Raw genomic sequence first — 25151 nt, 5'->3', positions numbered from 1 at the left:
GACAATTCAATAACTCACTGGAGGAGGAGGCTCCACAAATATCCCCATCCTCAATGATGGGGGAGCCCAGCACATCAGTGTAAAAGATAAGGCTGAAGCATTTGCAACAATCTTCAACCTGAAGTGCCGAGCAGATGATCCATCTCGGCCTTCTCTGGAGGTCCCCAGCGCCATGGATGCCAGAATTCAACCAATTCGATTCACTCCACGTGATATCAAGAAACGGCTGAAGGCACTGGATGATGCAAAGACTAAGGGCCCTGAAAATATTCCGGCAATAGTACTGAAGACCTGTGCTCCAGAACTTGCCGCGCCCCTAGCCAAGCTGGTCCAGTACAACAACAACACTGGCATCCACCCAGCTATGTGGAAATTTGCCCATGTATGTCCTGTATGCAAAAAGCAGGACAAATCCAACCCAGCCAATTACTGCCCCATCAGTCTACTCTTGATCATCAGTAAAGTAATCAAAGGGGTCGTCAACAGTGCTATAAAGCCGCACTTGCTTGGCAATAACCTGCTCGTTGATGCTCAATTTGGGTTCCACCAGGGCCGCTCAGCTCCTGACCTCATTACAGCCTTGGATCAAACGTGGACAAAAGAGCTGAATTCCTGAGGTGAGGTGAGAGTGACTGTCCTTGACATCAAGGCAGCATTTGACAGAGTGTGGCATCAAGGAGCCCTAGCAAAACTGGAGTTAATGGGAATCAGGGGGAAAACTCTTCACTGTTTGGAATCACACCTAGCACAAAGGAAGATGGTTGTGGTTCTTGAAGGTCAGTCATCTCAGTTCCAGGACATCACTGCAGGAGTTCCTCAGGGTAGTGTCCTCAGCCCAACCATCTTCAGCTGCTTTATCAATGACCTTCCTTATATCATAAGGTCAGAAGTGGAGATATCCGCTGATGATTGCACAATGTTCAGCACCATTCGCGACCCCTCAGAGACTGAAGCAGTCCATGTCCAAATGCAGCAAGACCTGGACAATACCCAGGCTTGGAATGAGAAGTGGCGAGTAACTTTCGCACCACACAAGCGCCAGGTAATGACCATCTCCAACAAGAGAAAATCTACATCGCCCCTTGACATTCAATGGCCTTACCATCGCTGAATTCCTCACTATCAACATCCCTGGGGTTACCATTGACCTGAAACTGAACTGGAGTAGCCATATAAATACTGTGGCTACAAAAGCAGGTCAATGGCTAGGAATCCTGCAGCGAGTAACTCATCTCCTGACTCCCCGAAGCCTGTCCACCATCTACAAGGCACAAGTCAGGAGCGTGATGGAATACTCTCCACTTGCCTGGATAAGTGCAGCTCCAACAATACTCAAGAAGCTTGACTTCACCAAGGACAAAGCAGCCCCACTTGATTGGCACCCCTTCCACAAACATTCACTTCCTCCAACACCAATGAACAGTGGCAGCAATGTGTACCAGCTGCACGATTCACTGCAGAAACTCACCAAAGTTCCTTAGACAGCACCTTCCAAACCCACGACCACTACCATCTAGAAGGACAAGAGCAGCAGATAGATGGGAACACCACCTGGAAGTTCCCCTCCAAGCCACTCACCATCCTGACTTGGAAATATATCGCCATTCCCTCACTGTCACTGGGTCAAAATCCTGGCACTCCCTTCCTAACAGCACTATGGGTGTACCTACACCTCAGGCACTGCAGCAATTCAAGAAGACAGCTCACCACCACCTTCTCAACGGCAATTATGGATGGGCAATAAATGTTGACCTAGCCAGCGACACCCACATTCCATAAATGAATAAAAAAAACCTCCTTGATGAGCTCTAACAGGCAACTCAACCCCTTAACAATCCTGTAAGCCACTGTTCCTAGTGCAAGCTTTACCAAGATGATGCCTTGCGCTAAACACATGCATTTCGGCTCAAGATCCCACCTTGGCTACCTCAGAGGCTTCCTGAAGAAGCCCTCAGAAATCATCCCCAATGACATGTAACTCCAGACTTTCAAATAAAGTGACACTGAATTTAAACTTGTAAAGGACCCCTGTTGTTTGAGTCTTATTGGAATCATAGTATTGAATCCTTGGTGTAAATATGCTAAGTTTACTAGTTAGTAATTTATTGGTACTCAATGATCATTGTCAGGTTGTTAGGTATCACACACTCTAAGAGTGTTTTTAGATATAGCCTCATATCCTGCTACAAATAAAAAACAGCATTGTATGTATCTATCTCATTTAATACTAGTTCCTAATTCTGAATACTGTAGATTGGTTCAGAATTCTGGAATAGAGACTGTAAGCTAAGTAAGGTAATTAGTTGTCACTGCCAATGTTAAGCAGGTTTCTATCCCCTTTTTATAGTTTTCACCTCCCAGGCTATGGTCTCTCCTCCACAGGAAGTTCCCGGTTTACGTAACATTTGGAACAAAAGGATGTAGAGTGTGTTGCAAAATTCAGAATAATAAGTAGTAAACCCAGTGTTGCTGTTGTTATGGAACAATATGGAATCTCTATCAGCGAGTACAAAAAGCACTCAAGAAGGAGCAGAACCAAAGAGCAAAAAATATCTAAAAACAATTCACACAATTCATTTGTGGCAGTCAAATAAACCCAGGTGAGACGAGTAACCATTCTATCATTCTATGACATGTGTTCCAAACTGGTTGGTGGCTGAGCTTGATATTAGACTGCACCTTCTGAATTTGCACTAAATCAATGGAAGCCCTTCTGCTGTTTTAGGGAATAAGTGCACCATGTGATTTGGCACTGATGGCTCAGATTCTAAGGAAGGTTCCATGATCAGTCTCAGGCTTTTGCTAATCCATTCCCATATGGGAGGTCTCAGCTTCAATTCCTGACGTATTGAATTAGCCAATTTCAAGCAACCAACCTCAGATGGGGAACAATTGCCTGGTTTTCCTACTTCTGACCTTATTTGATGATCCCGTTGTATTCTATGAAAAGTAGTCCATTGGGACTCGCCGTTCACACCCCATGTGTGAGAAATGGAAATTGGGGAGGTCACTACATAGTCACTACAGTCAGCAGAGTTGTGCTTTAGCGGGATGTGCCATATGCAGGATGCAATATTTGGAAGGTAAAAAGTAACATGAAATAAGATCAGAATGAATTTATAAAAGAAAAAAAAAATCACCAGGAAGCAACGTTCTGTGGAATTACAAATCTTTATGAAGCAGGGAAGAAAATCAGAGTTGTTCCTTAAGCCTTAAGCAGTTATACATTTCATGGTAGAGAAAAGAGTAATTTTAATTCCAGAAACAACAACAATTGTGACATCTCTTAAATTATTACCATCTTTGGTTTCACATTTAATACCCATTAATTGTATAGTGCAGTGTATTTTCCAAACAGTAGAGACTAATTGTTGCCCCTGATCATTGTACTATTTAATCAATGTCTTTCTATTCTGAGTACGGACTCCAGGTTACCAATATAAACGAGAAGCCCCTTATAAAATCTATTAAAAGGAAGCAATAAAAATATACGAAAATAATATATAAGTCAGATATTGGCTTTGTAAGGTGCAGAATTCATATTTTAAGGGTCACAAAGACTTCAAGACAGAATTAAGCTGCTATTGACCAAAATTCTTGGCCTTAGTTAACAAGATTGACCTCAATCTGAAATATCAATGATAAGAGGAGTGACAAACTCTGAATGCCTCATTCCCATAGAGAATGCTGGGACACTTGGCTTGTTGATGGTCACTTTTTCAGGGCTATGCGCTCCAGGTCCTGGCTTCTGAGTATAATAGGTGGGCAAATCATTTCGACCCAGCATTGAGTAGGCTGGAAGTTTTCGCAGGTAAACGTTGGGGTCGGTGCGATTGTACCGGCCAGGCCCTGGGGTTTTGGACAGATCTTCTCTATTCGTCCTCCCAGTGACCGAGAAACTAGCACTGGAAGACTTGGTGGGAACCTTTGCTCCTATTAAGGATGGAAGAGTATAGCTGTTAGGAGCAGGAACTACATCTAACTTGCGATATCTAGTTCGGGATCCCATGGAATACGCTGGTGATCTGTGTTCATTGAGGTGGGGTGCACTCTCTGGATTATATGCACCTGGTCCAGGTGTTCCTAGTGTCCGCAAAACATCTAAATTGTCCAAAAAAAAATAACATTAAACAGATAACAAGCTGGAACACTATAAAAACAAATACAGAATTTTAGTTTGAAACACTTATCTTACTTTGTTTCCTCTCTTTCAGTGTTTTTCTCTAACTTCCTCCCTTGACTCGCATTAGGAGAAGGCTCCACAGCCGCTCCCATTGCTGTGGTACCTTGATCAAGTGACCATTCCTCATGCATGAACTTGCCAGTGGATATGGGGTTTTGCACTTGGCTGTGCAGAAGCCAAGCCCTTTCCTGTTCTCACCCAGCACCCGCAGACTTTGGGTTGCTGGTAGCATTCCTGCCTGACCATCAGAAGGTTTAGGGTTTGAGCCCGGCTGGAGCCTGGAGTGCCAAACTTGAATTACCATTTAGACTGATACTCGAGTCCAGTTACACGTGGATAGATTTTTCCCTATTCTATGGGTTGTGGAAACCTTAGATTCTCCTGATGGTTGCAGCCTCCATGCCGTGACCTTTCAAACTTCTAATCAGCCTGAGAATCCTTCTACTTCACACAACTGCCCAGTGAAGAATCAGGAGCAGGATCCTACGTATATTTTTCACGAGCTTAGACCAGAGGTACTTCAGCCCATTTTATCACCAAACTGCTGCCCCTGGTGAGAAATGCCTATAATTTCCATTGATTCATATCAGGGATCTGTGACATGCAATTTTGAGATACTGTTAGGTGGATCGCCATACATCGCCACCCACTGACACTAGCCATTGAGCAACCTAACTAACGGTCAAAGGAACCGCTACAGACTATTCAAGACATCTCTACTGTATAGATGTGGCTCAGCAGAAACCCTGAAGAAACATTGCAAACAGCTACTTACACTCTTTTCCATCAATCTTCCTGCTAAGGCTGGAGATCAGGAGAATCCACATGGGAATTAGACAGAAAGACAAATCGAGCAGAGACCAGGGACAGATTAGGGATCAAACCCTTGGACTATATAGCTTATACCAGACAAGGTAGAGCACGTTTACCATTAACCCAGCAGAGAAACACTGGGACAGGTTTTCATCCTCCCACTGGGTAGGAATGGGATCGTAGCATAATGAAAATAGTGGGCACATCACTCACTATCTTGTTCCTACCAAGTTCTCAATTTCCACCACTCTGGTGGGGGTCCTCAAACGGGAAGGGGTCCAAAGGCGTCTGTCCAGAAGTGGACAGAAGCTTCATTAGCCCATTCATATCAGGGATCTATGACATGCAATTTTGAGATACTGTTAGGTAGATCTCCATACATGGCCACCCACTGACACTAGCCATTGAGCAACCTAACTAACGGTTAAAGGAACCACTACAGACCATTCAAGATATTTTCATAAGTAGTCCTTTGTGTGATTTTTTATCGAGGAAGGCATTAATGCTCCTCCTAGCTCAAAATTAATAACCAAATGATGAGGATACTTTTACAAAATCTCTGGTTGAAACGGATTTATACTGTATTTAATGATATCTTTTCTCACGAGAGGTTTTCACTCTGCCCAACATGGAGTACGCTGGTGTTCCATTCCTGCCGAATCGTGTGATCTTTGGATCAACATAATACCGAGGTCCTGGGCTGCAGTTGACTTCATACACTGACAAGTGAAAGGGTAAAGAAAATTACTTTAAGGTTTTTTTAATTAATCAGCTTACAGATATCAAATTTGAATTAAGTCGTGCTTCCATCTCCTTTGACATATTCCCCATTTGTCACTGCTAGCTGGGATTTTTGTAGTTTGCACTAATGTTGACACTGGCAGTGCTATTACTGTCAAGTACCTGCGTTAGTATGACATGGCTCCTCACTAAAAGAAACTACAAAGCTTTGCAGAAGGAACAGTAAATTTTTACAGAAATACAGGGTGGAATTTTCCGTGATAGGTGGCCTGTGTGGAAAATACAGTGCGATCTGCTTCACAGCGGCATGAAGGGCATCGTCTGCTCAGCACACCAACGGCGGGCTGCGTTTCCCACCGTCAGTCAGCGGGGAGCTAATTGTAATATATCATCATATAACTAAAAGGCCATCCCACCAGGCTCTTGGAGCCCCGCCGTCTCATCCATCCATGTCAGTGGGAAAGCACGCCAACGTGTTTCACAGCAGCACACAGGCGACGAGCACTGGATGGCCTTCACTTTGAGGGAACTGAGGTGAGTGAGCAGTAGCGTTCTCTACAGCTCGCCTCTTGTTTACAGGCCCCAGGGGCAACTGATGGCTGGCCTCGGAGACGACCGCTGGTGGTGGTGGTGGGGGTGGGGGTGGTGTCCGGGGGTGGGGGCAAAGGCTGGCCAGCCTCGGAGGCAACTGCTGAGTTGGGGGGGGTGGTTAAGTGCTGCCCTGGCGCTGCATCCCCTGACCATAAACTGACCATGTCCCTGTAACTGAGACGGATCAGGCGCAGCCACAGTGATATGATTGGGGTTTGGCTCCTAGCCTGCCCGCCCGTGCAATCACCAAAGGGCTAGCAAGAGCTCCACACCTTACCCCCACCCCCTTGGCACAGACTACAAGTCTGCCACCACTTTACTGGACCGCAGAGCAGTTTGGACTGCACACATTGTACAATCTCCTGGCCAACACTGGCCATGTAGCAGTCACTGCTGGAGGTGCTCACAGCCCTTTGCAATCTCAGCATCCCAGTTTGGACAGTGTTCCCCATGTCGTAGGTTGACAGGGCAGCCATGCAGCGCATTCATCTGTGGCCATCCAAGGGGTGACCAGCACTCTCTGGGAAGCATTAAGGGGCAGTCACACAGGGCTAGGAAAGGTGCTAAGTACACCCATGATAACCACGTCTCTCTCTCTTTCAGGCTGCAGGATCATGGGTCCTGGTGACCTAGCTTTGTGCCTGATGGCCTACAGAGACTGAGGAGAGGGCGACTGAGGCTCCAGGAGCAGCAACTTCATGAAGGGGCAGGTGGGGCTCCCGCACACGCTGCCCAGGAGCGACAGTGAGCCGTGGCTGGTTGGCGCTTAGCGACACCCAGGGTCTATAGACGCCGCCTACCATTCGTGCAGATGACCAAGAACCAGTGTCGCCAATGACTGCGCATGTCCAGGGAGCTGGTGGCTCACATCTGCCACTTACTACAGGACTTGATGCCAAGGGAACACTGTCAGTGGCTGTGAAAGTGACTGCGGTGCTCAATTTCTATGCCAGTAGCTCCTTTCGGGGCTCCACAGGTGACCTCTGTGGGATTTCACAACCTGCCACCCACAAATGCATCCATGAGGTCACGGATGCCATCTTCTCCATGGCAACAACATTGTGCATTTCACCCGGGACCAGGACAGCCAAGATGCTAGAGCCATTGGATTCACCCTGATCTTGGGAATCCCACAGGTGCAGGATACGATTGACAGCACTGATGTGTCCCCATCGCTACACTTGATGGACTTCATCAACCACAAGGGCTTCCGCTCACTGAATGTGCAGCTGGTGTGTGACCACCAGAAACACATCCTGCAGGTGTGCACACGGTTTCCAGGGAGTGTGCACGATGCCTACATCCAGAGTTGCTCACAGTTCCCTGACATCTTCCAGGGTCCACAGAGGCTGCAGGGATGGCTCCTCAGGGACACAGACTACCCACAGAGGCCGTGCCTGATGACACCCATGCAGCGACCTCAGACTGCAGCAGAGCGACGCTATATTGAGGCTCATGCAGCAACTCGCAACCTGGTAGAGCAGACACTGGTTGAAGATGGTGGTGTAATGGGGGCAGCCCCACCTTAAAGGTGCTGAGAGCACACGGAGAGAATGAGAGAACTCTGTGACACCTGCCCACTACATTCTGACCAACACTGCCAAGGTGCAGGCATCAGTAATGTTTCCAGGACCATCACTGTGGCCTGAAGGCTGCACAAAGCACAGGGAAGGAGCCCTGGACTGAGACACCTGCCTTTATCTTGTGCAGAAAGGTTTCACATCTGAGTGACAAGAACACTGCTCATCAGAACAAGGAGCCATAGGCAGGGAGACATTCTTAGGAGTTTATTGACAATAATGAACAGTGTGTACAAGTGATCAACACCCGTGCCCAGGCTGTGCAACTACTTTTACTTAACTTTCCTAACGCCGCCGCTACATCTTGGTGCTCCCTGGACATCCACAGCGGAGGTGGAGGCAGCCTGCTGACTGATACACCCTGTCTGTGATGACCTTGGCGGGCGTCCTCTGGAGGGCCAAGACTTGGTGGGCCCCGGCCTGCTTTCGGGGTCCTGCTGTGTGGCAGTGACCCCCTCCTCGGCCTGTGGAGCTGGAGCTGCAGAGGTCACAGGAAGAGGGGATTCAGATGGGCCGATTACTCCCAGAATCACCTGGGTGGATGACCCCGGAGTGTGCACCTGCTGATCCTCCTCCCTATGGGTGCCTGAGGGCCCCTGGCTGACTCCGTGAGCGGAAGGGGTAGCTGGAGTGAGATTGAAATACCTAGAACCCCTCTTGTGTTCACACTGTTGGAGGCCAACTATGGCATCAGCGATGGAGTTAAGCCCGTGCAGCAGTGCAGGAGTGACGTCCTGAACCAAGGTCTCCATGGCGGGCACCATCCTGCCAGTGTTGAACAAGGTGCATTGCAATGTTGGCGCTATCACTTCAGCCTGAAGGCGGACAGACTCCTCCATCGTGCCTTGCGATCTGAGGAGTGGAGCGGACATCCCTTCCTGATGTTCTCGAGCTTGCCTTTGCAGCTCCAGCAACTGTGACATGACCGAGTCCAGAGGCTCATCACCTGACTTGAACTCAGCAACGTTCTGGCCTCCAGCAGTCCTCTGAGTGCCGGGGACCTGGGAAGTCCCTGCCTCTGCCTGCTGTGGATCAGAATGTGCGATGTGCTCACCAGATACGTGATCCCGAGGCTACTCTAAAGTTAGGTCCCATCGAGGTGTGTGTCTCTGCGCTGGTGGAGGGTGTGGGTGAGCGCTGTGACGGGACTTCAGGGAGGGTATCTCCAGATTCCTCTTCAAAGGTTTCTTCGGGGCTTGATTGGAGGCCCTGGGTCGTGGGCTCTGTCGGCTGTTTGGCAGAGGTGCCTGCGAAAGCAAGGAGAGATAATCAGTGCCTGGCAGTGGCCTGTGAAAGAGGACACATCACTCACGGCATGGTTGTCTGATGGATCTTACACTGCTGGATCCTCACTTGGTAGAGCAGCGCCGACCTCACAGGACCAGTCCTGGTCATCGCCGGCCAGCTACATGGCTCTGTTTTCGAATTCTGTCAGAACTTTGATCTCTGGCATCTCTCCACCTGTCTGTGACCTTTCCCTCCTGTTATGTACCTGTTTTGTCCTGCATGGATACAGATGGTGAGAGTGTATCAGGATGCCTGCCAAGCCAGATGATAAGTATGCTTGGCCTGTGTGGGTGGTGAGTGGTCCCATGGACGGGATGAGGACAATGATGGTGTGTGTGAGAGAGTGAATGGTGATGTCCCTTGCACTGGCAGTGAGTGAGGGCCCTGTGGGTGTGTGATGGGTTTGTGAGTGTGTGAGTTGGGAGTGATGAAAAGAGTGACTTACCCTGGTGGTGCGGAGGAGATCATTCATCTTTTTGTGGTACTGGGTGGTTGTCCTCCTCTGCAGGGCATTGGCGCTGACCCCTGCTGCCACCGCCTCCCAAGCCAGGTTGGTGACTTTGCTGCCCATCCTGCGGCCAGAGCGGGGGTAGAGCACATCCTGGCAGGCCTCCAAGGCATCCAGTGGTCACTCGAGTGACCCGTCGTTGAAGCATGGGGCTGTAGTCTTTTTGCTTTTGCTGGCCATGTCTCCCAGGCAGCGGTGGTGAGCTGGTGGCAAGGGGCGCTTTGTTGACAGCTGCCTTTTAAAGATGGCGGCCGACATGATGCAACAGTGAGGTGATGGCGGGCGGGCGAATGGGAGCCCAGTCGCCATGGAAACAGCGTGTTTTGCAGGGATGAATAAATAATGAGGCAGACTCGTAACAATACGGCATGAAAACCTGCCATCTTCGTTGGCGGGTAGACTCCATTTTACCCGCCGCTACTACACTTAGTGCAATTCTGGGAAACTTCTGCCCACAGCCCATGAATCATCATGTGGAAAGTTAACAATAACTTTATGTGGCTGACTGTATAATTAATTAGTGTCCAAAATGGTTTAAGTCTCCCTTAAAATAATGGACAAAGTAATTATAGGCACACATTAAGCAGTTAGACATATACAATAATTCACAGCGTCACATTGTTTTTCCAAGGATTGGAATACATTATTTAAAAATTTCAATGTTGAGTACTGAATCTATTATTTCAATATCGCGGAAAGAACACGTATTTGAACTTTATGTAACTTACTCTCAAATTGCTAAGAAAAAAATGTTTCAACCTTGTTCATGTTCGAGTATTTTAAAGCAGCTGCTCGTGGTATTCCCTGAAAAAAATTATTAGCTGTGCACATATCCTCAGCCAGGTCATATTATGTGACAAGCTCAATAATTAGCCCACCATTATCTGATATTGCCGCACACACTGCTGGGATAATGGAGCAGGCTGTGGGTGGTTGAAGACGTGCACCTGGAGTCACTCAAACATCCACTTGGCAAAATGGTGGTCCTGATAGAATAGCAGGAACACTGCCCTCTGTCTGTCTTTCTAGACATGTTTGACATGTTCCCAGTTCTGGACAGGGACTATACGTTGCATTCTCTTATCAGGCACTCTATTCTTATTCTAACTGCATGGCAGACAAAGAAGTTTGCTATAGAGAGTAAACACACTTCCAGTCAATAACAGTGAGTGTTGTGTTCATCTCTCTAGAGTGTTTCTTTCAGGTCCCTCAAACCATCTTGCTTCCACCCCCACAATTGGACAACCGCTCACAGTCACCAATTACCCCTCAAGAAGAGGACCCCCCACCCCCATGATATCACTGACAAACCCCCAAATGATCACCTCCCCCGACCCTGAACACCATCTCTGCCATCGATCTCTCTCTGACCCCCTTTCATGTTCTTAGAAACTGTCAGTGGCAATTGTGAGAAAGGTCTGTTCTAGTAACAGTGGTGCATAATATATACACAAACAATAGTTATAAGAAAGAAATAATGATTTTTTTTTATTTTACAGAATGTTGGTAGTAGAATTGAAATATTATTTTACCAAAGCAATGACAGAATGACCTATAAGACCTCTTGATACTCCATTTTTGACTGAAATGTGTCTAAAATTCTTTGCCTTATCACGTTATGATGAAAGAGTTGTTTTATTACTTGAATTTTGTTTACTTACGTGCACTGCTGTGTTTTTTCCCAAACGTGTAAGCGGGATTTGTGTGTTTGGTGTAGTCATGGCCCACAAACCCAATTGCTGGGGGTAATCCATATCTTCCCGGTCCAGGCCCTGTACAAAACCAGAGAATGAGAAGCTTAAAAAAGATCACAGGAACGATACTTCCCAAAGCTGGCAAATTAAGTGCACTAAAGGATCTTCTGATGACCAATAGAAAACAGCACTCCGAGAAACCAGAAACAGATATCTTGCCATAACTTTCGGCAGAGATGGTGACATAGTGGTAATGTCGCTGGACCAGTAATCCAGAGGCCCCTGGCTAATGCTCTGGGAGCCCGGGTTCAAATTGGTGGAATTTAAATTCAATTAATAAATCATAAAGATAAAAGCAAAATACTGCAGATGCTGGAAATCTAGAACAAAAACAAAAATACCTGGAAAAACTCAGCAGGTCTGACAGCATCTGCGGAGAGGAATACGGTTGACGTTTCAAGTAAAACAAAAATACCTGGAAAAACTCAGCAGGTCTGACTGCATCTGCGGAGAGGGATACAGTTGACGTTTCGAGTCCAAATGGACTCGAAACGTCAACTGTATCCCTCTCCGCAGATGCTGTCAGACCTGCTGAGTTTTTCCAGGTATTTTTGTTTTTGTAATAAATCATAAATCTGGAATTGAAAGCTAGTCTCAGTAATGGTGACTATGAACTATCATCGATTGTCATGAAGTCCCATCTGGTTCACTAATGTCTTTGAGGGAAGGGAAATCTGCCGTCCTTACCTGGTCTGGCCTACACATGACTCCAGACCCACAGCAACGTGGTTGACTCTTAACTGTTCTTTGAAACGGCCTAGCAAGCCACTCCACTTCACTCAAGGGCAATTAGGGATGGGAATCAAATGCTGGCATTGCCATGAAAGAATAAAGAAAAAGAAACTTTCCTTTCAGCAAAAGCCTTGTGAGGCTGTTGGGATGGGAGGGGGGCGGGGGTGATGCTGAAATGGAAGAGAGGGGGGGGGCGGGTTCTCAGGCAAATCGTTTTTATAACGTAATTAGAATACACATGTGGACACAAGAAGATGGTTTCATACCTTCACACTCTTCCCTTGGAGCACAGGGTGAAACACTGGGCAAGATTTTTCAGTTGGCGTGCAGGGGGTAGCAGGCTTGACACAAGGTGTGTAAAATGACGCGTGATGATGTTGGGCACGCGTCCTGACATCATCGCGCTGACTCGCGATGTTTCGTTCGGCGGGCAGGGGGCGCCAGAGTCAGCTGCGTGCCCGCCGATATGTAAATAGTCTATTAAGGCCATTAAGGAAGTAATTAATGTAATTGTGAATGCCGCCCGTCCAACCCAACGGTCAGCAGGGCAGGCGAAAAGGCCAAGCAGCCTTCGCGTTTTTTAGGAAGTCTCGCCCACCGAGCGGGACGAGGTTTCCTAAAGCTTTTATTCATTAAATAAATAATTTTTACGACATGTCAAACATGTCTCATCTCATGTGACACGAGGGGACACATTTAATTAGATTTTAAATCCATGTATTTAATCATTTAAAAATCCCTTCAATCTCCCTGAGGTTGAGCTGAGCGCTTCGGCTCACGTCATTCGCTGGGCCGGCCTTTATTGGCCCGCCCACGTAAAATGGCGGCTCGGAGCCGATTGCGGGCGGCGGTCAGCTCCGCGGCTGTCCCCACCGAGCCCGCCCGCCAACTGAAATGTTCAGGCCACCGAAACATTCGGCCGATTAGCAGGCGGTTATGTTATATATCCCCTCCTCCCACGACTGTGACCATCCGTCCATCAGGTGGTTATAGTCCTATGTGGCTGGAGGATTTTAGCTCAGCTCACTCTTGCCCTGCGAACTCTGAGTTCAAGTCTCCCGACAAGGGGTTTGAGCACAGAAATCCACGCTGGCCCTTCAGGGAGGCACCGCTGCTGGAGGTGTTGTCATTTGGATGAGATGATCGGCCTCACTTGCCTGCCCTGGTGGATGTAAAAACTGATTTGAAGAAGAGCAGGGGGAGAGATCCCCGGCGTCCTGGCCAATGTCTGTCCCTCAATCAACATCACAAAATAAAACAGGTTACCTTGATGATTATCACATTGCTGTTTGTGGAAGTTTGCTGTGTGCAAAATTTAGCTGCCACGTTTTCCACATTACAGAGTGACTACACTTCAAAAGGGCTTCATTGACCGTAAAGCGATTTGAGACGCCTGATGTGAAAGGCGCTATATAAAGGCGAGTCTTTCTTCCATGTAAAAAAATGACAAAATGGAACCATCCTAATACAAGAATGCTGCGGGAAGATACCTTATTACATTCAGCATATTTTCATATGTTTCACTAATGATACCAGCAAAATGGAGGATTTCACCAGCAGCAACCGAAATAACCTTGGTCGCTACGAACTCCCCTGCCCGCTGAACCCTTACTTCTGATCTTATAGCAGGTCAAGTTTTTTGCCAGCGGGCGTGATGTGACGTCAGGCTGTGGTCTGCCAGACTAATTTCCACTTCCTGTTCTTAAAAAAAAGGAATGAACCATTTTTGTCAGCACACATCTGAAGTCAAAGTGTTAACTTGTTGGATGGTCATAGTTACTTTAATTATTAGCCCTGACCGGTTTCAAGCCAGAGCCGAATCATCGTTTGTCTGCATGAGGTACACTTCTACTCAATATCTAATCTGGATTCTGCATGGATGCACTACAGGGGGCCTCTCATTAATGTGATAGAACAAGTTTTCCGACCCCCACCACCACCGAGACCAAATAGATAGAAATAGATTGTATGTGAAAACGAGAAAACTGACAAGCAGTCAATTATTAGTATAGGTATATTACATCTTTAAAATTAAAGTTTTCATGTAATGAAGTCCAAACATTAACTTTTTTAAAAAGTCATACACAGATGTAACAGTGATATAAATTCTCACCGTAACATTTACAAAGTGTACATTGACAGCCTAGTTGTGCATATTTGTACAGTAATTTATATTTGAGGCAAAAATAAGTTGGGGGGCGATGGACAGCACATTGGACATTGGGGCTCACTTAGCCCTATAGGAAGATCTGGTTGGGTCAATTGTTCTCTGCAATCTGGGGAACAATAGTGTTCTGTGCATTAACACATTTTGCCATCTGTGGAGATCTATTATGGATTTGGGAAAGGGAACCTGTTGTATTAGTTTCCAGGATGGGCATTTAGACTGTTTCATATTTTCCCAGTTCTGGATAGGGGCCATACATTGCATTCTCTTATCTAATTGTGTGGCAGGGATAGAAGTTTGCTACAGAGATTGAACACACCTTCCTGTCACTAACAGTAAGTGTCGTGTTAATCACTCTAGGGTGTTTCTTCCAGGTCCCTCAAGATATTGTACTTCCTTCCCCACAATCAGACCACTCACTGATTGCCCAATGAACAAACCCTCCACACAATCACCGCTTCTATACCCACGACTGGACATGAATCGCTTCATACAAACAACTAATGAGGCATGAACCTCTCTCAGTCACCAGCTACCAACCAAGAAGGGGACCCCACTCCCATGATATCACTGACAGCCCCCCACATGATCACCTCCCCCCACTCTGAACCCCATCTCTGCCTTTGATCTCCCTCTGACTCCCTGTAATCACCTCTGACCCTATAAGCCATTCTGTACCCACCAGTACTTGCAATCTCTACCCCAGGGGCATGAATTTACCTGTTCAAAATGGAGCCAATCCTGTCAGTCAGACGGGCTTCCAAGTGGAGGATCCAGTTTAAAAACACACACACACACACACACACATGCATGTTCAGAGAAACCCAGGCTTCCAATTAAGTTTCCTGATCAGAAATTTTCTTGGAAATCAGGACCCAGTAAATATTGGGGCTAATGTCACTGAACACCATCACATGCAAGCACCCTTCCAAGTCAAAAACCCTCCTGGTCTGGACTGTTGCTGGAACAAAGATCATAGGATTCCTACTGAACACCATCGTGAGAGCACCATCACCACCAGAACTGCAGAGATTCGAGAGGGAAGACCCACTGCCACTTCATCAGGCCAAGTGGGAAGAGGCAATAAGTGCAACTTTGCTAAATGTAATCCGAGAGAATACATTTCTAAAAAAAGGTTCCAGCCAGAAAACTGATTGTACCTGGATATCTTCAGGGGGAATAGGAAACGGTAACAAAGTAAAATAAAATCAAAATAAAAAGGGTTAAATTTCCAGCCTCACATGAGCTACGAAAAGATCGCTTCATACAAACAGCTAATGAGGCGTCCCTTAATTTTATAGATGGGCAGTTTTTAAACAAAGATTGGTGTGGATTTCTGACTCACTTATCTGAGGCCTATGAGCAGCCAGTATGAATTTCAGATCTCATAAAATGTGGAGAAAATAACACCGTGTTTGTGATCTCCAATTTTGATCAATCCTAGGGTGCTTTCTTCCAGGGGGAAGTCTTGTCACATACGTAGAGAGCTCACAGGGTGAATAGGTCAGAAAAATCTTGCTCATCGTTTCTTCTTCACAAGTGGAGAGAATAAAATGGATGCTTCATTGTTCCCTGTTTTCTTTTCTATTTCAAACGCAGCAAAATATTTATTACAAAATGATATGTTGAAAACTTGAAACAGGAGTTATTATATTTTGAGGAAGTTAGTGCAACAGGAGAGTATTGTGCAACCTTAGAGAGTTGTTGTTGGTGTTTGTTTTGTGTTAAAAATAACAGTGAGGCTATCAGCACTTATCATTTTTAAAGAATGAAATCCTGGCCAATATTTTCTTGTAGAAGTGAAATATGCAAACAATAGAATAGTTACTACATTGTTGCATGAAGGACTAGATTTTGCAATAATTTCCATTTTTTGCCATTATCTATGGTATAACAAGTTTTATTTTCAGTCAATTAACTCATCTACGTAATATCTTTCTCTGAAGTGAAACTTTGTGGGGTACCCAGTGAGTAATTTATATAGTGTCTCATCGCTCAGGATGCCCCAAAGCATTTTACAGCCAAGGGATTACCTTCCGTAGTTATGTAGGAGTGTTCAACAAGGTTTGATAAGCAACAAATTAATTGCCTGGCAGTTCTATTGGTTGATGCATAAGAAGAATGCCTTGCTCTTCTGAAAAGAGTACAATGGTATCCTTGACATCCACCTGAGCTGACAGATAGGGCCTCAAGTCTTGTCCACTGTAAGGCACCTCCAACAATATCAGCAATCTCTCAGTACTAGAGTACTTACGTGCTCAAGTCCTGAAGTTGAACTATGCACCTTCTGACTCCAGGCTGAATATTCCCAAGCCCAAGTTGACACAGCTTGACTCAGTTAGTAACCTGTTTTCCAACTGCTTAACATTTTGGGAACCATTCCAGAATGCTGTCCCTTCAGTGACTTTGCTGGAGCAGCCAAGAGCAAGAGGACCTGGCACACTGGGTTTCTGGTTTCTGTGCTGGTGAGGAACTTGATGTCAAATGAGAAGTTTAAAACCCTTTTTAATATAAAATGGAAGAATACTTTGAGCAGATGTGACCCCCCCCCCAACCCCCGCTTAAACTTTCCTTCCTGTTTAAGGTTTTGGAATATGCATCATATAATAGGCGTTCATTCACAGGTGTAAAGGATTTTCAAACTTATGAGCAAGTTGAAGAGCGTGCATCAATAATCATATGCACATGTGTAGAAATGGCATCACAAACCTGGCTGAACATCGAACGAAAAGAACAGGATTTCATTTAAGGTCCCCTGTATCAATGAAGTGTAATTATCTTCATATGCTTATCTAGCGCATAATTTAATAATCAAATGGATCCTAGTTTATACTTCAGTAATAAAACATTCTTAAGTTCTGACCTACAATTTCTTCTGTGCTTTACATGTGTTGCAGTAGTGGCATTTAACGCTGTTCAAAATATACACTTTACCACCTGGGGTGACAATTTCAAAGCAGAATATAAATCGTTGCTTCAAGAGTGCAAACCCAGCTTAGAATGAACACTATATTTACTGGCTGCATTGTAGCACAGAATTGAGTTATTATAGATACTTAAATGTTGTAGACAGCATATGGATGAATTATACAGAACAATGTGCTTTTGTTGGTTCTTTGAAAGATGTATCCGATTAGTCCCATTCCTCTTTGCACATAGCCCTTTAGATTGTAGATCTTTCCTCTTGAAGTATTCATCCAATTCCCTTTGGAAAGCTATCATTGAATCTGCTTCTACCGCCCTTTCAGGCAGCGCATTCCACATCATAACAACTGACTGTAAAACAAAAAGTCTCTCCCTTCTGGTTCTTTTGCCTTTTTACCTTAAACTTGTGTCCTCTGGCTGCCAACCCTCCTGCCAGTGAAAAGATGGGTGACCTAGCTTTCCAAAATCAAGCATTTAGCATTGACTATAAACTATGATTTCATTCCACTATATAACTTTTAACACTCAAGCCCTGTTATACAGCAGTACAGCAAATATTTACATATACTACTTTGAATAATTACATTTTGAGTTATTCAGCACATCTTCACTTAGATTGTAATTGCATCAGGAAAGGTAGTTCATATACTGCCACCACAATTACTATAAGGAAAATTCGAATAGCAGAGCAGAAAGTTACCTCTCTCACGAGCTGAAATTGTGGGATATGCTTTCTCAGTGTCATTGTCCATCTTGTGGGAATGAAGTTGTTTGAGGCTGGAGTTAAGCAGTTCGAGTGATTACTGAAATGTTATCCTGGTGACAGGCTGCCTTGATGGAGCAATGATACAAATGTTGCTGCCTTTAACAACCACCCAGTTGCCATGGAAGCAATTGCTCATCCAGGCATGCGGTTATTCATACTCCTGAGTGGGACTTGCGCTTCTGTACTGGATTCTGCTGTCCTTTCTATTGAATGCAGAGAGCGCACCTGACAGATGTACAATGCAGTGTTCGTGGTTATGTTACTGGCCCATTAATCCAGGGAACGTGAGATCATTTCTCACCACAGCAGCTTAACAATTTGAAATCGGTTTAAACAGTCTGAAAGTATAAGGCTGACATCATCACCTTTACTGATTTCAGCTTTTTATCATCGATTGGGCTGGTTTGGGATTGTGCTCATTTTCTTAGGTGGACAGTCACTAGGAGGCGTGTTTCAAAAGTTTTGTCATATCAAATATATTTAATTTATTACAAAACTAACCAGTGTACAGCAATGAAACTATTAAAGTATTCAGTATAGATATTTTAAAAGTAATTTTTAGTGATTTTAAATCAGGTTACCCTCAGGTAGAAGACTGGGCATTTATTTAAAATGCTTTTTTGGTGCTAAATCCATTTCCAGCCATATAAATAAAAATGCTCCAGTTTTACCACTCTTAATTCCATCAAACAATACTTCATATTGAAAAAGAACCGATTACATTCTGCAAAACTGGACTGCGTTGCCCCATTGAAGATTTTATAATTGTGACTATGCAAATCAATTTACCAGAAGTTTAAAGTGTAACCTAACCAGCACAACTTCAAAGGTACTTTGAGTGCAATTTTCTGAATGTGTCCAAAGCAGAAACTTTAAGCCAATATGTTTGATTGTACTCTGTTACAGAGCAAGATAAAACTGCTGAAATCCCCATTCCCTTACCAACTGTCCGCAACCAGTAAACTTTAGAGAGGAAGGTATGTCTTTTACCCCTAAGTGTGTGGACAATTTGAATAACCAGCAGCAATCTTTTTGTGGGTTTCAATAAAGAGGATTGTTCATTTACGTGCTCACTCCAAAATCTAACACTACTGCACTCACTTACACAGTCATACACACAAACACACTCAAGGAAAGTACAGTTAAAGAGAATAGTGCACTTTTACAGGTTATAAGCAAAAGAATAGTTCATAATTCATGTGATTGTCTTGTTCCGGAAAACACATGTTGCAGACCTGTTGAAGATGATGTTTTCACTCCTGAGGGATAGTTTAGGTGAATTCACCAGCTGAAGTTGTATGCCAAAGTCTTTTCAGGATTCTCTTGAAGGATGGACCTTCTGCAGGTCAGGAAGTTATTTGCTTGTAGTCTTGTTACCAGGAGGTCAATTGACTGAATTGATGGACCCGAAAAGGAACAGGCTTGGAGAACTTGTGATGTTACAGCTTCCAGTTCTTTTTAAGGCGTAGGTGTTAATATCTTTTCTGCTGCTGCTGTGTCTTACTTTCTGCGTTCAGCATTTTAAATTTACAAAGGGACAAACGTGGCTGCCTTACCAGGTGGCTTCTCCCAATTTCAGTTTCTTTTCCAAATATGGTGGTGGCCTTAGGTTAATTAGCCACATCCTGGTTTCTTGTTTTAAAACACTCATTAAGACAATCACCTTCTTTGTTTCAGAAGAAACCCATTCAATTTAGGAATGTCTTCCGATGGTCTCAGGATGGGTGTAGTTGATAGCTCTTAGTGTCTGGAGTGTATCCTTCTGTGCTTGTGAGACATTGAGGCAGTTGTTGAATACACAGTTGAAGTCTGACCTTCAATGGCCATCTTTGCAACACATTGGCTGCATCTCATTAAAAGGTTCATTGCAGAGTCCACATTGAATAAAGTTAGGAACCTGATATGGGCATAACATTACATCAACAATAGAACACCTAAACATCCTGTTTGTTAAAGTGCACAAGTTATACAATAAATATATGTTCCCATAAAATGCAAACTATAAGCTTTGCAATGACTAAATTTTCAAAAGCAACTTCTTTAAATGGACACGTATTTTTAAATTTGACATTTTTTATTTCATATTTGACAGCTATTTTCAAAGTGAACTATCCATTTTTTCCATTCATTGATCCTAATCCATTATGAAATGTGATTTGAGTGGAAATTTTCACCAAAAGAAATTTGTAAATAGAAACAGCAAAGGTGGAAAACGAATGAAGGAATGAATAATACCTTTCTTACCGATTGCAGGTAGATAAATAAATAATAATAAACAATATTCCCCTTGGATACCAAAGTAACATAAATAAATACATCAGGGTCTGTAAGATGGAGTTCAAAGAAGAGAAGCAATTTAGGAAAAGAAAGAAAGACTTGCATTTGTATGGCTTACTTCATGACTAGGGGATCTTCTAGATTGTTTTACAGCCAATGAAATACTTTCGAAATGTAGTCATTGTTGTAATGTAGAAAATGGAGCAGCCAATTTGTGCAAGGCAGGATCCCAAAAACAGCAATGCAATGACCAGGTAAATTGTTTATGTGTTGTTGATTGATGGATGAACATTGGCTTGGACAAAAACAGAATTACCTGGAAAAACTCAGCAGGTCTGGCAGCATCGGTGGAGAAGAAAACAGTTGGTGTTTCGAGTCCTCATGACTCTTCGGCAGAACGTTCTGCCGAAGGGTCATGAGGACTCGAAACGTCAACTCTTTTCTTCTCCACCGATGCTGCCAGACCTGCTGAGTTTTTCCAGGTAATTCTGTTTTTGTTTTGGATTTCCAGCATCCGCAGTAGTTTTTTGTTTTTGGCTTGGACTTTCCTGCTCTTCTTCGGAACAGTGCCGTGGGATCTTTTACCTCCAGTTGACAGGGCAGGCAGGGCCTTGGATTAATATCTTAACTGTAAGATGGCTGCACCAACAGTATAACGCTCCCTTGGCCCTGCACTGGAGCATGTAGTGGCATCATTATTTTGTCTAGCTGAGTGATGTTGGAGATCAGAGGAAAATAGTAATGCATTCAACTACTGATCAGATTTACTAACTGTGCAGGGAAGGTCAAAGGCCCAGGTACGTAATGAAAACCTGCGTATTAGGGAGTACAAATCAAAAAGAATAGTATGCTAGGGGGTGAAGAAAATGATTGGATGACTGATATGAGTTCGCCTGTGGAACGGTATACCGTATAATATGTGGCTGCTTCAAACGGAAATGAGTTTTAAAAACTCATATTATTTTGTTGCATTCCATCCAAAAAGCTGCCTTAATATTTACAAGAAAATGGCATCTGTTTTCAAACGCCTAATAATGAATTCCTGGTTTTGTGGATCACCTCACTGGATATGAGAGGAGTGAGGTAAATGCATCTTACAAACAGCTAGTCCTTGCATTCTCTGTTAATAGTCAGTCTTTAAGTCAATCATTGAAACAATCCTGGGAGTTGTCAACAACACAGATGCTGGGAGTTCGGTGTATACAGTACTATCTTGTTAAATCTATTTGGCAATAAGGAATTTTGGAACAGGGATATGTCATTCAGCCCCTCGAGCCTATTCTGCCATTCAATTAGATCCTGTATCTTTACTTTCCTAAATTGCTGCCTTGATTGTACTGTTGCCTATCATACACTTTCAAATGAGATGCTTTGGAAATGCGATACATACATTGAGGTGTGATGAATGACTAGTAAACCCAAATCTTTTTTCTGTAGGTCAATAGAGTTGAATTAGTTTGGTCTAGTGAGAGTCAGAGGCAGTAGCTTAAAATTAAAAATATTGGGAAAACTTTCACTGGATCCCCCTCCTTTTTATATTTTATATTGGTAGCTTTATCTCACTACTCATTGATAATCAGTAGGTTTTGTTTGTGCTTGCTACAAGTTGTTTGGTGCACCCTACTAAACAACTTGTAGCAAGCACAAACAAAATTCTCAGCATTTTATATACATTTAAACCAATCTGGTCTAAGTGTGACATGTGTCTCAAATATGATGTACATCGGTATAATCAAGACAGGTAATCAGGAAAGATACAGATCAGTCAGGATCTAACTGAATGGCAGAAGAGGCTTGAGGGGCTGAATGACATACTCCTGTTCCAAAGTTCCTTTGAGGTGCGTAATTTTGTGGTGCGATGGTTAGAAGTCCATGGTAAACCCAAACCTTTCTTAATTTCAATAGACTGTTGAATCGTTCAGTGTCATTTCATGTTGAATTATGGATAGTTTCATGTTGAATAGGAAATGAATTGAATTATGTCATAAATGTGGTGCCAAGAATGTAAATACTGGTTATAGAAAATTACGATCTTATCTGTAATGTAGATGGATCAGGGTAACATTAAGACAATGCTAAGCTTGTGGTATTTTCCTACTCACTCCATATTTTCATGACTTGCTTGAAGTCACCACTAATTTAAAAAAAGCCCATAAAAATGTTATTGTAAAAAACATGGATTTTTGTTTTGGCCTCTGACTTATCCAAACTTTCCGGTAGTTATATTTGGAGGTTCCTCAACACTGATTAGTTCTGGAGTATATAATATGGCACTGTTGAAAGAGTAGGTCAAAGCCATAGGTTTTACAATAAAGATGTTGGTGCAAGGGGTTCATCCAGTGATAAACTGAGCTAGAAAGAAATACCGAGGTTTGACTGCCAGTGTGAGTTACCTAATCTGAACTGCATTAACTTCTATATTCATAGGTGGAAAAATTGGTCACAGATCAAAGTATGCATGTGTAAAGGTCAGCTTGATGCTAGTGGAATTATTTGCCCAGTATGGAATCACAGAATTGTACAGCACAGAAAGAGGCTGTTTGCCCAATCATGTCTCCGCTGGTCCTCAAAATGATCTATGCGCCCAGTGCCATACTCCCGCCTCCACCCCATAATCCTGCACATTCTTCCTTTTCAGATAATAATCCAATTCCTTCTTGACTGTTTCAGTTGAACCTGCCTCCACCACACTTTCAGGCAACGTATTCCAGCTCCTAACCACTTGCTGCGTAACGAAGTTGCTCAGCGTGTCTCCATTGCTTCTTTTGCCAATTACCTTAAATCTTGATCCTTCCACCAACGGGAACAGTTTCTCCCTATCTGCTCTGTCCAAACACTTCATGATTTAGAATACCTCTATCAAATCTCCTTTCAACCGTCTTTTCTCTGAGGATAACAGTCGCGACTTCTCTAATCTATCTGTGTATCTGAAGTTCCTCATCGCCGGAACCATTGTGGTTAATCTCCTCTGCACCCTCTGTAATGTGATACCTTCAAATGAAATAATGAGAAAATGCATTGAAAACGTCAATGAGTCAAAAAGGGGGAACAAGTTAGTCGTGGCAATATTTCAATATTTTTATGATAAAAGCCACTCTGAAAATATTTTCCTGTGTTAAAACTTGAACCTGTTCAAAATCAGTATTATTGTACAAGCTGTAGTGAATCGATGTTTCAACTTTGATTCTTTCCAAACTTGCCATTATTTTAATGAAGCTTTTTTTCTGATCTGCAAACCATTAATGCATGATTTTTCTTTGTATTCCCTGCATTGCTTTAGTGCTTAATGTGACAGCCTGAGTCTGCAGTTAATCTTGAAAAGGACAGGACTGAGTCTGGCATAATAGACATTCAAACATTATTTATAACCTGGCTTTACTAAACCATAACAAACAGCTAATTGAGATGAACCATACCTTGTCAGTTTTGATAAACCCACTGAAATCAAAGAAATTTTAGGAATGAGAAATGCAACAATTCTCAGCTGGGTTATTTTTCAATATCAAGTGCTCTGGTGGTACAGATAGCAGTGCACTTCATTAATGTCTTGCAACCTCATCCCCCAGGGACCAAGATGAAACAAGCCCTGACCTGACTGCTCACTGGCGAGGTTCCTGGCTTCTCCTGGATTTTATGAATCAGGTTTACTATTAACAGAGGGTAGGAATGAGCATTGGTCTGTTTAGCTAATGATGTAGCAGTGATTACACTATGAAAGTGCCTCTTATACTCTTGGACAACAGCCAGTATTGGTGACAAAATCTGGGGGCAGTAGCAGTGATTCAACTTCAAGCCACATAAAGTCCTAGCATCACCTGACCATCATGGAACAGGATACTGTAGAGGGCATTGAGATTTTTGTGTTGAATTCTGTGATGTAACTAGGAGAGATGGCAGCGTATTGGTAATGTTCTCTGTACTAGTAATACAGAAGCCCAGGCTAATGCTCTGGGGGTATGGGTTCAAATCCTATCACCAACAGCTGACGGAATTTAAATTCAATTAATAAATCTGGAATTTTAAAGCTAGTCTCAGTAATCATTGATTGTTGTAAAAATCCACCTGGTTCGCTAATGCCTTTTAGGGAAGGAAATCTGCCAATCCTTACCTGGTCTGATACTTGACTTCAGATCCATATCAATGTGCTTAACTCTGAACTGCCCTCTGAAATGGCCCTAGCAGTTTAGGAGCAACAAATGCTGACCTTGTCCGTGATGCCCAGATTCCATGAAAGAATGAAGAAAATAAATATAGACTGCATAGTGGAAGCAGTGAACGTAGGAAATATACAAGGCTGGACTCACCTGACAGAGGGTGGAATTTTCCCAAATTGGCACTAATTGTGGTATCGGGCGGGTATAATGGCGTGCTGCCTGCCGATGGCAAAGGCGGGTTTTCACGCCCTATCGTCCTGAGCCTGCCTCATTTTTTATGTACTCCCAGGAAACAGGAAACATGCCGTTTCCACGGCGGGCGGGCTCCTCATATTCCCGCCAGCCATCGCCCCGCCATTGCATCACGGTGGGCACCATGTTTAAAAGCCAGCCTCAAGCACAGCGCTCATTGCTTCCAGCTCACCACTGCTGCCCGGGAGACATGGCCCTCAAAGGCAAGAAGACTGCAGCACCACCTCCCCCCGACCCCCCCGTTTAATGACGGGCCCCTCGAGTGACTGTCGGATGCCGTGGGGGCCCATCGGGATATCCTGTACTCCCGCTCTGTTGGGATGGGCAGCAATGTGATCAGTTCGGCTTGGGAAGCGGTGGCAACGGTGGTCAATGCCAATGCCCTTCGGAAGAGGACAGCCACCCTGTGCCGCATGAGGAT

At 44.1% G+C, this 25151-nt stretch overlaps 1 protein-coding gene across 1 annotated transcript; it reads right to left on the bottom strand.

Moving 5' to 3' along the window:
* Nucleotides 1-3622: 3622 nt before the first annotated feature.
* Nucleotides 3623-18033, bottom strand: cimap1d (CIMAP1 family member D). The gene is made up of 4 exons (XM_078556253.1): nt 17982-18033; nt 11365-11475; nt 5602-5715; nt 3623-4101 (listed from the first exon to the last, which is right to left on the bottom strand). Exons 1-4 carry the CDS (start codon nt 18031-18033, stop codon nt 3623-3625), a joined length of 756 nt encoding a protein of 251 aa, XP_078412379.1.
* Between the last annotated feature and the right edge of the window lie 7118 nt (nt 18034-25151).

Source organism: Cetorhinus maximus, chromosome 13 (assembly GCF_964194155.1).
Source record: "Cetorhinus maximus chromosome 13, sCetMax3.hap1.1, whole genome shotgun sequence".
Classification (NCBI taxonomy): domain Eukaryota; kingdom Metazoa; phylum Chordata; class Chondrichthyes; order Lamniformes; family Cetorhinidae; genus Cetorhinus; species Cetorhinus maximus.
The sequence above is the reverse complement of the archived record's forward strand: the minus strand, read 5'-3'. Positions and strand labels throughout refer to the sequence as shown.